Raw genomic sequence first — 13793 nt, forward strand, 5'->3', positions numbered from 1 at the left:
CGAGTTTTATTGGTATTTGTGAAGCATTATTATTTTTCAGGGACTTGTATGCATGATTATTGAATTTTTCATTTATTGTTTAATTCTTTACCTCTAGTCCATTATAACTTTGCATCTTTATTATTTAAATTTGAATAAATTATTCATTCATTTATTTTCTTGTTAATTAATTTTTTATTTGTTATCATTTTATTGATATATTTATGATGAGTTACAAAAAGAAATAAATATTTGAATCATTTAGGATTTATCATTATTTTAGTATTTATAGATTTTGTCACTATTTCAGTGTTTTTATTATTAGGATTAGTTGTTATTGCTATTTTCATTTTATTATTATTTTAGTAGAAATAACTCTTGTTTTCTCATTAGAAAGAGATTTTGAATATTAAATTGACAGACAATCCTCTCCCGTCTTTTCTTCGCCTTCTCTGCTCTTTTCACGTTGATTGATACTTATTGAAGAATAGGAGAAATTTTTTGTAAATAGCCAATATATAATATTCTGGTCAAAGTTTTAACCCGTGTTGAATTACCGGCCAAAAGATTGTAATTAAATTTAAACAGCTTAAGAGTGAGGATAATGAGAAAATTGAAAAGCTTATGCATCGAAATTTCCTCAGTATCGTCTTCCGTGCATTATATTATGGCTACTGATATACTAAACAATACCAAAATTGCTTTCTTCTTTTTCCTTATGCCTTGCGCCAATTAAAACTTTGACGACAAGACGGCTAAAAGAATCAGTACCCTGCTAATTCGTAACATAGCAAGCGACTGTTACCGAGTGTTTAAGGGGCAAAACTGGGACTTGGCAGGATCATCTTTGCATGGACCTTTGCAAAGTTTTTAAGGATATTCATCCTCAGAATCCTCATTAGATGGAGTTGCCGAGTGTTTCATGTTGGCTGGGCCAAACAGAAATTCTAAGCAGAAGCATGGCCCACAGATTGATCTTCCTTTATTCCCTACTTTGTCCAAGTCCTTCATCCTCAGCTACAATTTTTACAAAAATGGATTACAGTCCAAGCTTGAATTTGCAATTTAGTAACTACTTTGTGCAATTCAACCAACATTGGAAATGCCTCCAAATCGTTAGTCCTGACTACCAGTATTTTTTTTTTTTACTGAAATGGAGTTAGGTTTTTGAAACTTACAGTTAGGCTATGTTTGGATAGAAAAGAATGAAGAGAATAGATTACAGAGTTTAATTTAGATTCTCAATCGAACATTTCCTTCCTTCCCTTCTCCAAAGCATCAACCCAAACATACCCCAGAGAAGAATTTTCCTAGCAGCTGACATAATACTTGTGCTGCTGTAGTTTTATGCCAAGCGTAGCATCGTATTTTCAAATAAAAAATCATCATGTGATATAATAAAAAGGAGACAATAGTGCTCTGAAAGAAGAACGGGTTTTATACCAAGAATAGCATTCGCATTTTTATATAATAATTTCATATATTAAAGGGGAGATCTAGTTCTGAAAGAAGTAGAGATTACCTGTAGCAAGCCATTCCTAATAAAAGCTGTATTAAAACAGCAGTAGAAAAGTCGGCTTCCCATCATTTTTTGATAGAATATGACACGAACATCTCCAGTAAGCTGTTGGCAATGTGAATTGAAAATTATATTGACTAATAGAATATAATTAGCAAAATCCTTCATCATCCACATAAGTTTCTTAAGTAAACTTACAGACAAATAAATAATGTTCAATTTATACCAACACATGATTACTACAAATGAATACCAAAAGAAAAGGAAAAAATAAATTGAGAAATAAAATGAAATGAAAAATGTAGGAATCAGTTAATAAGATCTTCATACACAGGCAACAGAGTTCTTTGACATGAATAGACTACCATTTTCAACTCACTAGCAGCCATGCCGATTACTAATTTTCTCTTTAACAATTTCTACTTTTTGTATCCTACTCAATTCAGATTCAGTTGATTTCTTGTTCATTTTAAGCAAATATATAGGGAAGAATTCCCTTTCTAAGGAAAAATTTAAAGAACAGCAAGTTGATCAGATGGCATGTGATTAATAAAAAAGAACAGGTCAAGCGTTACTTACTTGGACTGGTTTGTCAAAGTAATGGTCCAGACAAGATTTTTGGTATATTGCCGGATCCTCAGTGTCCATTTGGACTACAACACGAGCTTCCTCTAATTTTGATTCTTTTCCATCTTCATCACCTTCTACATAAGAGAGATAATAGCAAGGACTGTAGTTTTGCTGATATCCTTTCTTAATTCGTCTGCAGCTGCTCCGAATAATCTCCACTGATGGACAGTAGACTTGATTAGGAACCTATAAGAAAATAGGAATATAAGTAGAGAGATATCACTTGCTTTTCCAGAAGACGTCTCATTCAGGTATATTTAACGACCAAATTAGGAAGGGGGATTCAAAATACATGAACCAATCAGTATGCAAATTCTGATTCCATAGTGATGCTCATGCGGGGGACTAAATGTTTCTTCAAACTACCTTTGAAGCTTTGCTTCTTATTAACTTCATGTAATTTGGTTATGAAATATAAACAAACTTGTTCTGATAAACGAAAGATATATGTTTCTTCACCCTGTTTATATTTTTTATTAATCAAGTATCTGCCTTTCCTTGTACGCATATATCAATGGTTCTTTTAATAAACGGAAATATTGAACTCTAGTAAGTCTTCTAGTTCGAATCCTGGCCTCCGAAATTGAGATAAACAGACCTTCTGCATCTCTAAGATCACAAAGAAGATCGCTTCAACATTAAGTGTATCATAAAGCCGGATTCGCCGCAATTCTCTGCTACATGGTTGAGGCAAGCTCACAGTTACTGGTTCATTACGAATGCCTCTAGGAACAGATAGTATACTTTCCCAGTACCCTACATAACGACATTGGCTTGGTATTGACACCTGTTCTAACACCACAATAATGAGGTTAATTTCTCCTTCTTGGTGTTAACTTCAATTTCGTCTTGAGATGGAAGAATAGAAATTCAATAAGAAAAAACGAAAGAAAGAACAAAAAGCAGTAAATGGGAAACACGACACCTTCACATGGTAAAGAGACAGTAATGAAGACAGGCTGCTTATGTATTGAGAAAATGCATGAAACCACATTTTCTAAAATACTACAGTAATATGCTAAAGGAAATACTAACACATTATAATACCATGTTTGTACATTAAAATGAGGAAGAGAATAAATATTCTACCTCTTTTAAAGGAATATCAAGAGAAGAAACCTTGTACCTTGGAATTACATCCATATGCCTACTTATTATAGATTAAACGTTTTTTATTTTTACCCGGATATGATTAATGAAATGGTTGATTAACGATATGTTCATTCCTTCCAAATTCTAATTAGTCCTTAAGAACCTGTTTGCTTCAATTCCTAGGATTCCTAGGAATAACGTTGCCCATAGTAACCATTTTTCAATGATTTTAATCCAATTTTTTCATTTTTTATTGACCATAACCATGGAAACAGCCTCTTCCATGGTAATCATTACTCCTTAAAAATTGGGAATTTAGTTTCATAACCTTATGCATGTCAATCCTTATTAGTCCATTTTAGTCTCTATCAACCCATTATATACCATTCCTATCCTTTCCCACAACCTAATGGGCCATAAGTAAGTTCTGCCTTTTCACTAATTAAGGCTAGGAAACACGGAATTTTAACGTCATCACATATCACAGCCTGATTAGCTTACCATTCACCAAGTCATTATTGTTTTTAAAAATTATTAAGTGATACTATCGAAACTTGTGGGTTTCTGAAAACTTTGAAAAGTGAACATTTCAAATTGTTGGGATTATACCTAACATGACTTACTCCTTCGTTATTGGTTGTCCGTCTATCAGCATACAATTGAAGAGCCTCATCTGTGGACATACCGCAGTAAACTAGGTATGAAGATACCATCAAGCCAGTTCTACCCTTCCCTGCCTGCATAATTTAAGTCATCTCCATAAAAAGAAGAGGTGCTAGTGAAACAAAAACAAATAAATTTGTTGAGAACCAGTTTTGCACAAAATGTGAGCATTTGAATAGTTCCAGTGAAGGAACTATTCTCAAATGTTTCTTTGCCACGGTTCACTAGTAAGAATGCAAAATGCATCCTCTAAATCCTGTTTTAGATATGCACAAAATAGTTGAACTGTATACTTATCTTTTTATAATTTGAGCTCAAGTCATCACTAAAGTACACCACCACAAATTATCCATAAAGAACATGCTGAAGCATCATTCATGAGAGTAGAATATCAATTTCTTAAGCTGTTCAACCCACTTGTATATCTATACTGGATTCAGACAAATAAAGATAAATATCCAAATCACACTAGGATGACTTGATTACTAACAATCCTAGTTGTACATTTGTCTGGGAATGAATTAAAAAACGTTCAATTGAAGAACCAATATAATAAGCTGTCAAAGATGATGCATTTAAAAAAAAAAAAAAAAAATCTCAAGATTCTAATAGTGAGTGTAAAATCTCATACCATGCAATGGATGACAGCAATATTTTTTGGGTCACTGGATAACCACGAATGCACACTTTCACAGAAGTTCTTGATCATTTCAAGAGGTGGTACATGGTTGTCATCAAAGGGATATGCTTCCACACGACCATAAAAGTGTGCTGGATCATAATTCTCTTCTATACATAGATTATATATCTGAAATATAAAAGAAATATGCTATTGAAATATGCTCAACAATGTATGGAGGGATAATGTGACAATATTTTATATTACATATGATCAAGCGTTAAAGAGGTGCACCTTATAGTGGTCATGGTGTCTCATATCCAGCACAGATTTGACCTGCCAGAGAGGATTTCTATACATTGCTCGCATACGTTCTGCAGGAAATGACATTGCTAGTAATCGATCTGTGATATATGACATGTCAAGATCATACCCAGCAATAAGCATTCTCCGCCGTTTCTTGGATACCAAATTACGAATATATAAATTTTCTGCGAGGTAATTGATCAAGTGATGATGTAAACTCAGGTTTTCAACTTTGGGTGGCCCCTCCTTTGTATGTTTCAACCCCATTAGGTTGTTAAGTTACAATCCTCAATGATGCGAAGATACCTATGTGGGGGGGGGGGAAAAAAATCGATTGAGACATCCAAAATATTGTACTAAAAATGCATAAATTCTAAGTTAAGGAAGTGACAAAGTGTTACCAACAATCAGAAAAAAATTGTTTAGTTTTTAGTTGAAAACATTGGGGGGGGGGGGGGGTGTTTTCTTTTTATTTTTCTGGTAAGTGGGATTGGCCACCAATTTTGAATAACTTCTAGTCACGGCTGTCCTTTAGATTTCTCAACATTTTTGGTTAAAATTGGCTTCGAGTTTGATTCTAACTTCGAGTTTGATTCTATCTCAAATGCAATGATGGTGTCAATCAGAAACGATATTAACGAACCACTTGATTGCACAAAGTTCTGCAGAAAGCAAAATTTCTTTCTCCAGGGCATTTAGTAAGGTACCTGCCCTGAACATGTGGTAAATGCAGAGCCGGTAACCGTCATCAATGGAGGAGCAAAAGACTAGCAGAATCAATCTAGGGTTCCGAATGAATTTCCATGAGAAGTAAAGAACGGGGAAACCCTAGAAGAGCTAGAGAATAAACTGGAAGTTGGTGGAGGATTTGCTGTGAAGAAGACGATGATGAAGACCTCCATTTTGGTGTTCGGAGGGTGAGAAAAGAGAGGAGAAGGAAGAGAGAAAATTGGGAATGGGATTGGCAGTAATCTTTCCCCAACTTGAGGGGGATTTTTAGCCTCACTTGCGTTCCAGATATCCATATTTAGGATCCGATGCAAACCTACAACATCGGACATGGATCGATGGTTCACACTTCTGTTTGCTAAGACCTTCTCTACAACGCCGCGAAGCTAAACCGTACTGCCTCCCGTTGCGAGCTTTTGAGATCTAACTATTTTAAGATTCCACATTTTGTGCCCATCATTTTAAGATTCGATACTAAATATTCCTATTATGATTAGTTGATTACAGATTCTTCACCAGGATCTTAAAATTCTGGATGCCGTCTAATTCCTGACTGACAAAGTAAGATGAGTTTACTGGTTTCCGTACTTAATGTTTAATAGTTAATTAATTTGAATAAATTAAAAAATTTAACTAAATTAGTTATTTGTAATAAATATATATTGTTTTATCAAAAATATTTTTACTAATCAAGTGTTTTAATTAAAACTATCTTAGTGAAGTCCTTAATATGTGTAACTATTACAAGGACTAGGAAAAAATAGATAAATATAAAAGATAAAATGAATTGGGATCTTATATTTAGAATCAAATTAAAAGTTAGACTAATTCTGAAATAGTATTATAATTAACATTCATTATTTCATTGTTACTTTTTAATTTCTAGTTGAATTTCAACTTTATTCTTAAAACTTCATTTTTATTATCTTATACTCCTCCAGTTTTTTTTTATAAGACATAATTAGTGAGTTGATTTTAGTCCTAAATATAAAACATATTTTTTTATTTATCAGTTTTTCCTAAATTACTCCTATTGATACTCTCTCAAATATAATCAAGTAAAAGACGGAGAAATAATATTAAAAAAAATAATTATGGTGGTTTAGGAAAAACATATCATATTTCTGATTATTAACTAACTTACCTAGTTTTTTTAATCTAATCAAATTAGTTAAATAAGTCTTATATTAAGGACCGCAGGAGTATCTTAAAATGGAATTAGTTTATTTTTATCAAATAAACATGATGTTGATGATAAAGGCATCAAAAAAATATTAATATCACATTCAAATATGATTTTGAACCTGATTTTCAGAACATAGAATTGTAAGATTTTTCTTTTCTTTTCGTGCTGTTTTTTGGGCCAATGCATAGAATTGTATCAAATAGACTTTGAAACATATAATAGCAAGAATTTTTTTTTTTTTTGGTAGGTCTTCAACTCTCCATATGGTAGCCTATATATATATATATATATATATAATTAACAGAATACAAAATACTTAAACAATATTTTTTTGGAATTTTTCTTGTTAGGGATGAGTATCCTTTATTGAAGGTAATTTTATTCATGATATTCTCAAATATTAAGTGTGAAGACATCTCCCAATGAGCATTTTACCACGTTGTAAGTGATTTTTTTGGGGGAATATTATAGTCAAAGCATTTTCCCCCCTGATCTCAAAGGTATAAATTGAAACATGGTAAAAAAAAACAAAAATGAAGGACCCAAATAAGACATGGTGCCAGGTCCCCCAAAAAAAAAAAAAAAAACATCATAGCGGAACTAAACCTATGCTTTATTACCTCTTGGCCTGAAAATTAAAATATATTTTTCATCTTGAATACTAATATTCAAAATCCTTGGAAATTTATTTTCAATATATAGATATCACAATGTACTGAATCTCGCATTAAGCATGTTAATTCTTCGCTCCAAAATTCTTCAGGCATGCTGATTTCTCTTATAAATCATTTTATCTTTGGCAGGTTATGTAAAACGACAGGTTGTTCATTTGTGTTTGTTTTCTCCTTTCTATGACCAGACATCTACTGCAAGTTCAGAATTACGATTGGATTGAGGGAAAATAAATGTTAAAACTAAATTCATTGATTTCAAATCCAAACAGATAAAAATTTATTAAGGAATCGAATGAAAAAGGATTGGAGGAAAGAAACATAACATTAAAGCCAATTATTCAAGGTGGTCATGTGGCCTTATTGACATAAACATTGCAGCATACTGCAGAAGCCTGCGTTCACTGGCACCATTTTCACTTGCAGTTACAGAAATCACTGAACCTTTAGTCCTTTTCCTGTAATTTTGCCAAGCAAGTTGGATATTAACAGCAGCCCAGGTTCGCCAATTGGATGAGTAATACCTGGCCGTTCTCTTGAGTCTTTCATTAGCAAATTTGTAGCGGAAGTGATCAGTAATGTACTTAAGGTGTTCAGCACTCAGGCCAAAGGCTTCTGTTGATTCAACACATACAAATGCTGCTGAGGACGCCGGAAGCCGGTCCATAAACGGCCGGCGAAGGCACCATGACAGCAGCTCATCACCCAGAAACCCTCCTCCTTCAAGGTTACTCGTGGCTATCACGCCTTTGCTTAGGCTTTGGATGCGTTTTATTCGTCCACGAACAATGAACACCATCCTTGTAACCGGGTCTCCTTCTCTGATTATCTGTTTCAGATGACAGTGGCATTTACTGGCTAAACAAAACCATAGAGATATCTTACTTAACAGAAAATGGGATTTCAATTGTATACTCGATTTTTACCTTTTCATCTTTAGAGAAGATTAAGGGTTTAACCCTGTCACAGATGTTATCAAGAATAAGATCATCCAAGTTGTGAAACAGAGGTACCTGTCAAGGAGAAGAATTCCAAGAGACTGATCATCAATTTAATGGGGTCAATTGTTATGCCACTAGTAACTCTTCCATTTGCTTCTTCGAAATTGTTAAGGCTATGTTTAGTTTTCCGTTGGCAATACCTAAACCCACGTTAGAGCTAAAAAATGCATGACCGTATTTGAGCTTTCTGGAAAATCAGTCTACTCTACTGCACCTCATATTGGCTGAGTTCATTTCTTTCCCCCGTAATAACACAGTAGGTACTAGCAGCAGTACTTCCGTTCTTTTTTTCTTTTTTTTATGGTCAACATTAAGTAATGTAGCGATGCACCGTGGTTGAATTGGATCTTGAATTGCTTGCTTATCAGCTTATGTTACCTGTTTGATGAGGTCTAAGCATAGAAACCGCTTGATGTCCCTCCTCAGGCCTTCTGGCAAGCCCTTTATCAATTCCATTTCGTCCTCTCCTCCCATGGCGGCCCATCTGTGACGCTCGAAATGGCGAACTCTTTGTCGTAAGTGCGACGGCAGCTGCCTCCTTCTCATCCACCACTCCATGTCACGACGTCTCAGCTGCATCTTTCTCTTCTTTGCCATTACTGCAAGTAGGAATACCTTCATAACAGCAAAGATCAATTCTCATTGTGCAAACATGTTTGATGTTTCAATATGCCTCAGTTCTTCAAAGTGATGGAAATTTTAGCATATATTTTTGAAATACAACCATGCCCTGTTCAATAATCTGAAGATATACCTGGATGTTCCCAATCAACAAAGTGAAAAGCAGTAATCCACTAAGTACGATGCATATGCTGAAAATTACTTCTAGCCAGTGACTTGTGGGTTCAAGAACGTTGCCAAAGGTGCTGCAAGAATAAGGAGGAATTGAGCGGATACATTTAACCCTTTAAGAAATGTGCTTAAAGAATATTTCACCCAGAATAATTTCTAGGATATCTCTGTGCCAATGAATGTGCTTGATTTTACCTGTCATTTGTTTTCTTAATTGATTGAAATATAATTTTTTTCAAAAAAGATTGCATTTTTAATTTATATCGAGCAAGCCAATTCCTATAAAAATTCGAAACATCAATGTCAATATAAATATAAAACCTATATAACAAACCGGACAATTTATTTAGCATAAAGTCGATGTGGCTAATGCAGGGCCGAATCTCTGGTTTTAACCAATGGAATTCCTGAAATTATAAATCTTCAACAAGCAAAGCGTAGCAGTTGACTTGAAAAGCAAAATGTTTCAACATATTCACAGCAACAGCATCTGAAGAGAAAGTTACGACTACAAGAAAGTGAGAGCAGTACAAGTAACGTCTTTTCAAAGTGTGTCGTCCACCTAACCACCAGCACTTAGACGTTTCCAATACAACGAGAAGATATTATCAACAATTTTACTTGTGCTTATCCACTGTGTGCATAACGTAGAGTGGACCATAATTTAAGTTGAAGTTTTCGATCACTAACTAACAGGGAAAAAAAAAACACCAGTGATTTCTCACTGCTAGAAAAATCGACACTATTTGTGACGAAAAAAATCTCTCACTAATTATCCAGATGACAGATAATAAAAATCACCATGTTCTCTTGAAAATTTGCAAATTTGGTGGTGGATTTTCATGGGTCGCAAAATTGGAGAGTTAATTATTAGTCTGTCTTACAGTTTACCTGAGAGCCATCAAACCCCAAAATATGGGGTATAGAATCTTGACAGCCAAGGAATTGCTGGATATGACTGGAATAGCCCACTGGTAGATTCCATATTTGAAAGGTCCTTCAAAATCTAAGCACAAAGTCTTTCTCACCACTACCGTGGAGTTTCCATGACATAGATTTTCTAGCGTGCTTTTTCGCAACAGATGCTGATAGCATACCTCCTCCGAGCATGAAAGAGGCAGACTACAACCAGGACTACTTTCACACTGCCTCTGGAGGCATGAAGCAACACGTTGAATTGCCAGGACATACCAGCACCCTCCAGTAACCTAGAAATTATTAACACATGGGTGAAAAGGATGGAAAAGTAGAAAACCACATTAAATGAGCTATATAGACATATCATAGTAGGTGAAATCAAGCTTGAAACTCGCTTACATGAGAAGCAATTAAGTAAGCTATGAGATTGAGGCCAAATCCCCACCAAATGGTGCCAAAGATGTAGCCAGTAACTTTTTTCATTCTTCTCATCAAGATGATGCTGTGGTAGACCTTGGGGAGAAACTGGAACAAGAAGATTAACAGTAGTATTGTCACTATGAGTTTAATTCGCTCTTCTCTTATTAATTTGGGCAGTACTAACCAAAACACAGCCTGCAAACGGAAAGAAAACGTAGAGTCAGCACGGAACTGATTTTAGGCATAGCTAATGCATATATGCATTGTAACTATGCAAGGCAAATTCTTCAGCAGTTATGCGTGAAAATGAAGGAAAACTCTGTCATTTATCAGCTATCTACTTATTCATTATCGTTTCGCTAAGTATTGTAGTTATTAAACAGTAATCACCTATACCAGGAGAAGCCAAAAGTGCTCTCTTTCCTACTCAGATATAGAGCAAACATCGTCTTTGACTGAAATAATAAATTAATTACGATGTAATGATTCTTTTTGCAGTTTGTTTATAAATTTTCAATATTTTGTATTACTAACACACGACACTAGCTAGAACAAGGCAAGAGGTTGCCTCAGAGTGAAAGAAAAATTCGGAGAACTGAAGGAATATAACATCGGACGGAATATCATTTACATTAAATGGTTTTGATTTACATTACATTTTCTTTGTTGCCCCCTGACATGCATGAGCGAGCCAATGAAATTTAATTGAAGTTAACAGTTTTTTTTTTTTTAATAACAGGAGGAAAGAAATGAAGTTAATAGATTTTACAGTATTCTCTTGCTAAAAACACTCTATTAAAAACACTCTATCATTATATATGCATATATCTCTCACACACACACCTTTGTTTACTGCATTTTTTAATGTCGAAATACATGTGCATACTGATTTTATGTAGTTACAAAAAATTATATGATTTATCTTCATTCATCATATGTATTATTTCAAACAGCAACAAATTTTCTTTTAAAAAAGTGGATCAATTTCACACGCCTATTCTAACCCTTTTACTTTAAGGTAGTAACACGCATCCATCATACTCATGCATGCACCTACGTTTATATTACTTGGCATTAGAAACCACAATCTATTTCTATTGGATGAAGATGTTCTTAGCAACCAAAAAAAAATGTTTGACTAAGAATGTTTTGAACATTCCTCGAGGTCATATAATATGTAAATATGCGATATAAAATCTAGTGAAATTGCGCTATTTTTAAGATAAACTAATACAATAGCCATTTTTTATTAAAAAAATACATTGATTATTATATAAAATTATTAATATCCAAAAGTTGTGTAGTTGTCAGTTAAAATATGAGGGTGAAGATTCCGAGAAAAATTATGAAGCGCGTATGGTATCATATAATAGTTGTGTTTATATGTACTATTTTCATTTCAAATGATATTTCGAAAGAATAGTTAAGTTTGAAGCAATGTATATAGTGAGGTCCTGCAAATCCTAATAAATTGACAGGTCAATTTTGAATTTTCAAAGGAGGTATAAAATTCTTCTTTGTTTTATTTTTTTCTCAAAAAAGCATCCAGACTTTTGTTTTTCTCTTTACCATGAAAAGACATAGAACAACGATGAGAAAAACCGTAACGAGTTATATCACATTATCACCTGCGGAATGGGGAAGATAACGAAGGCATCGAACCAGAACCGCCTGAACGAACCCAGATAATGCTTGGCTATGGCACGTGCATCCCACACGAGCTTCCCGCACCCAAGCACCAGCGATTCCTTCGACACGCAAGCCATCCGCAACTGCAGCCATACGTGGAACACGTGCATCGCGTCCACGCACGTGCGAAGCACCGTCACAATCACCGCCAACTTCTCATCCATGTACAGGCACGGCCTCCCTTCTCTGCCGATAGACAGTGCGTAGAAGAACAATGGGTCGATGGCCAGCGCCATCCCACGCGATAACAGCAACGCTCTGTTCCACGACTGCACGCGCTTGCTCCGCGGGTCGATAACTCGCCCGAACGGACCCGATTTGGGCGTGGTGGTCGGGTTGCTGCGGGCTGTTCGGTTCTGGATGGGGATCAGGGAAGAACCGGCGGAGGCCTCCCATTGGAGCTGGTTATAGCCGTCACAGCTGGTGGAGTGGAAGACAGGAACGCCAACCTGAGTGCAAGCGTAGCACTCGATGAAGTTGTTGTCTACGGCGTCGCCGCCGCTGGTTTGAGAATTATTTCCCAGGAGCTGTCGACCAATCCGCCTGGAATCGACGAAGAAGAAGAAGAAGAAGAAAATCAGATAACAGTTGGGAGAAACGTTAGGAAGTAATGTGTATATATGTATATATTCATGAATGAAGAATTTGTAAGCAGTAAAGTGAGGGAAGAAAGAGAATGTATACCGGAGGAGAGACTGGAAGAAGGCAGACATTGTGGAAAGAGAGTAACCATGGGAGAGAGGATGAAAAGAAGAAATGATGGCAGCGAAATGAGAAGGTAGACAGAAGGAATTGAGGGAAGGAATATGGTTGAGGGTTTGAGGAGAGGGAAGGATCACATGAGTGAAGAGAAGAGGAGGAAGCGGGATGGGGTTGAAATTGAATTGGTGCGCACAGGCGCAAAGTAACTAACTCACGGGATTCAGTTACACTTAACAGAGAGAGAGAGATTCAGTTACACTTAACACAGAGAGAGAGAGGGAGGGGGGGAGAAATAGGACTAGCAAGGCTCTACTCCCAGCTTGGGCCAGCTGCGACAGATAAATGCTCCATATATATATATTTGTAGATTCTTATTTTTTAAAATATTAGTATTTAATAGTATTTTTAAAATAAAAAAGAGCACATGGCGAAAGTTTTTTTCCGTAACTTAATGAATTTTGTTAATATTTATAAATGAGTCATTTAAGTTGTGCAATTGGGATATATATATGCAGAAATGGAATATAATCCTCTGATTTTTAATATATGACCCAATTGTTGAGTTGATTTTGATATTAAATATAAGATTTTTTTTCATATTTATCAGTTTTTTTAAATCACCCATATTAATACTCTCTTAACTATAATCAAATAAAAAAGAAATAGAAGATATTAAAGAAGATGATTATGATGTTTTAGAAAAACATGTCATATTTCTTATAATTGACTAACTTATCTAATTTTTTAATTTAATCAAATTAGTTAAATAGATTTTATATTAAAAATTAGAAGATTATATTTTTGGAACAGGCAGGCAGCTAGCAGCGCATCTTCTCGAACAGTAGAGACAGCTCACGGGGGCCTGGGTGTATGTGCG

General features: G+C 35.0%; 2 protein-coding genes across 4 annotated transcripts; both read right to left on the bottom strand.

Annotated features, from left to right (window-relative positions):
- Positions 1-793: 793 nt before the first annotated feature.
- LOC114718826 (phosphatidylinositol 3,4,5-trisphosphate 3-phosphatase and protein-tyrosine-phosphatase PTEN1) lies at positions 794-5902 on the bottom strand. 3 transcript variants are annotated; one of them, XM_028904277.1, is made up of 8 exons: positions 5516-5902; positions 4797-4876; positions 4515-4691; positions 3844-3957; positions 2727-2915; positions 2078-2314; positions 1502-1603; positions 794-996 (listed from the first exon to the last, which is right to left on the bottom strand). In XM_028904277.1, exons 1-8 carry the CDS (start codon positions 5526-5528, stop codon positions 850-852), a joined length of 1059 nt encoding a protein of 352 aa, XP_028760110.1. In that variant the 5' UTR covers positions 5529-5902; the 3' UTR covers positions 794-849. The 3 variants fall into 3 exon arrangements, with proteins under 3 accessions (XP_028760110.1, XP_028760104.1, XP_028760116.1); XM_028904271.1 differs by having other exon boundaries at positions 4797-5114; XM_028904283.1 differs by lacking the exon at positions 2727-2915 and having other exon boundaries at positions 4797-5114.
- Positions 5903-7627: 1725 nt separating this feature from the next.
- On the bottom strand, positions 7628-13127 carry LOC114718262 (cyclic nucleotide-gated ion channel 2-like). The gene is made up of 8 exons (XM_028903543.1): positions 12899-13127; positions 12154-12757; positions 10505-10720; positions 10079-10395; positions 9150-9261; positions 8774-9010; positions 8321-8407; positions 7628-8223 (listed from the first exon to the last, which is right to left on the bottom strand). Exons 1-8 carry the CDS (start codon positions 12925-12927, stop codon positions 7732-7734), a joined length of 2094 nt encoding a protein of 697 aa, XP_028759376.1. The 5' UTR covers positions 12928-13127; the 3' UTR covers positions 7628-7731.
- Positions 13128-13793: the final 666 nt, after the last annotated feature.

The sequence above is a fragment of the Neltuma alba genome, unplaced genomic scaffold (assembly GCF_004799145.2).
Source record: "Neltuma alba isolate B1F8T4 unplaced genomic scaffold, ASM479914v2 tig00002165_pilon, whole genome shotgun sequence".
Lineage (NCBI taxonomy): Eukaryota > Viridiplantae > Streptophyta > Magnoliopsida > Fabales > Fabaceae > Neltuma > Neltuma alba.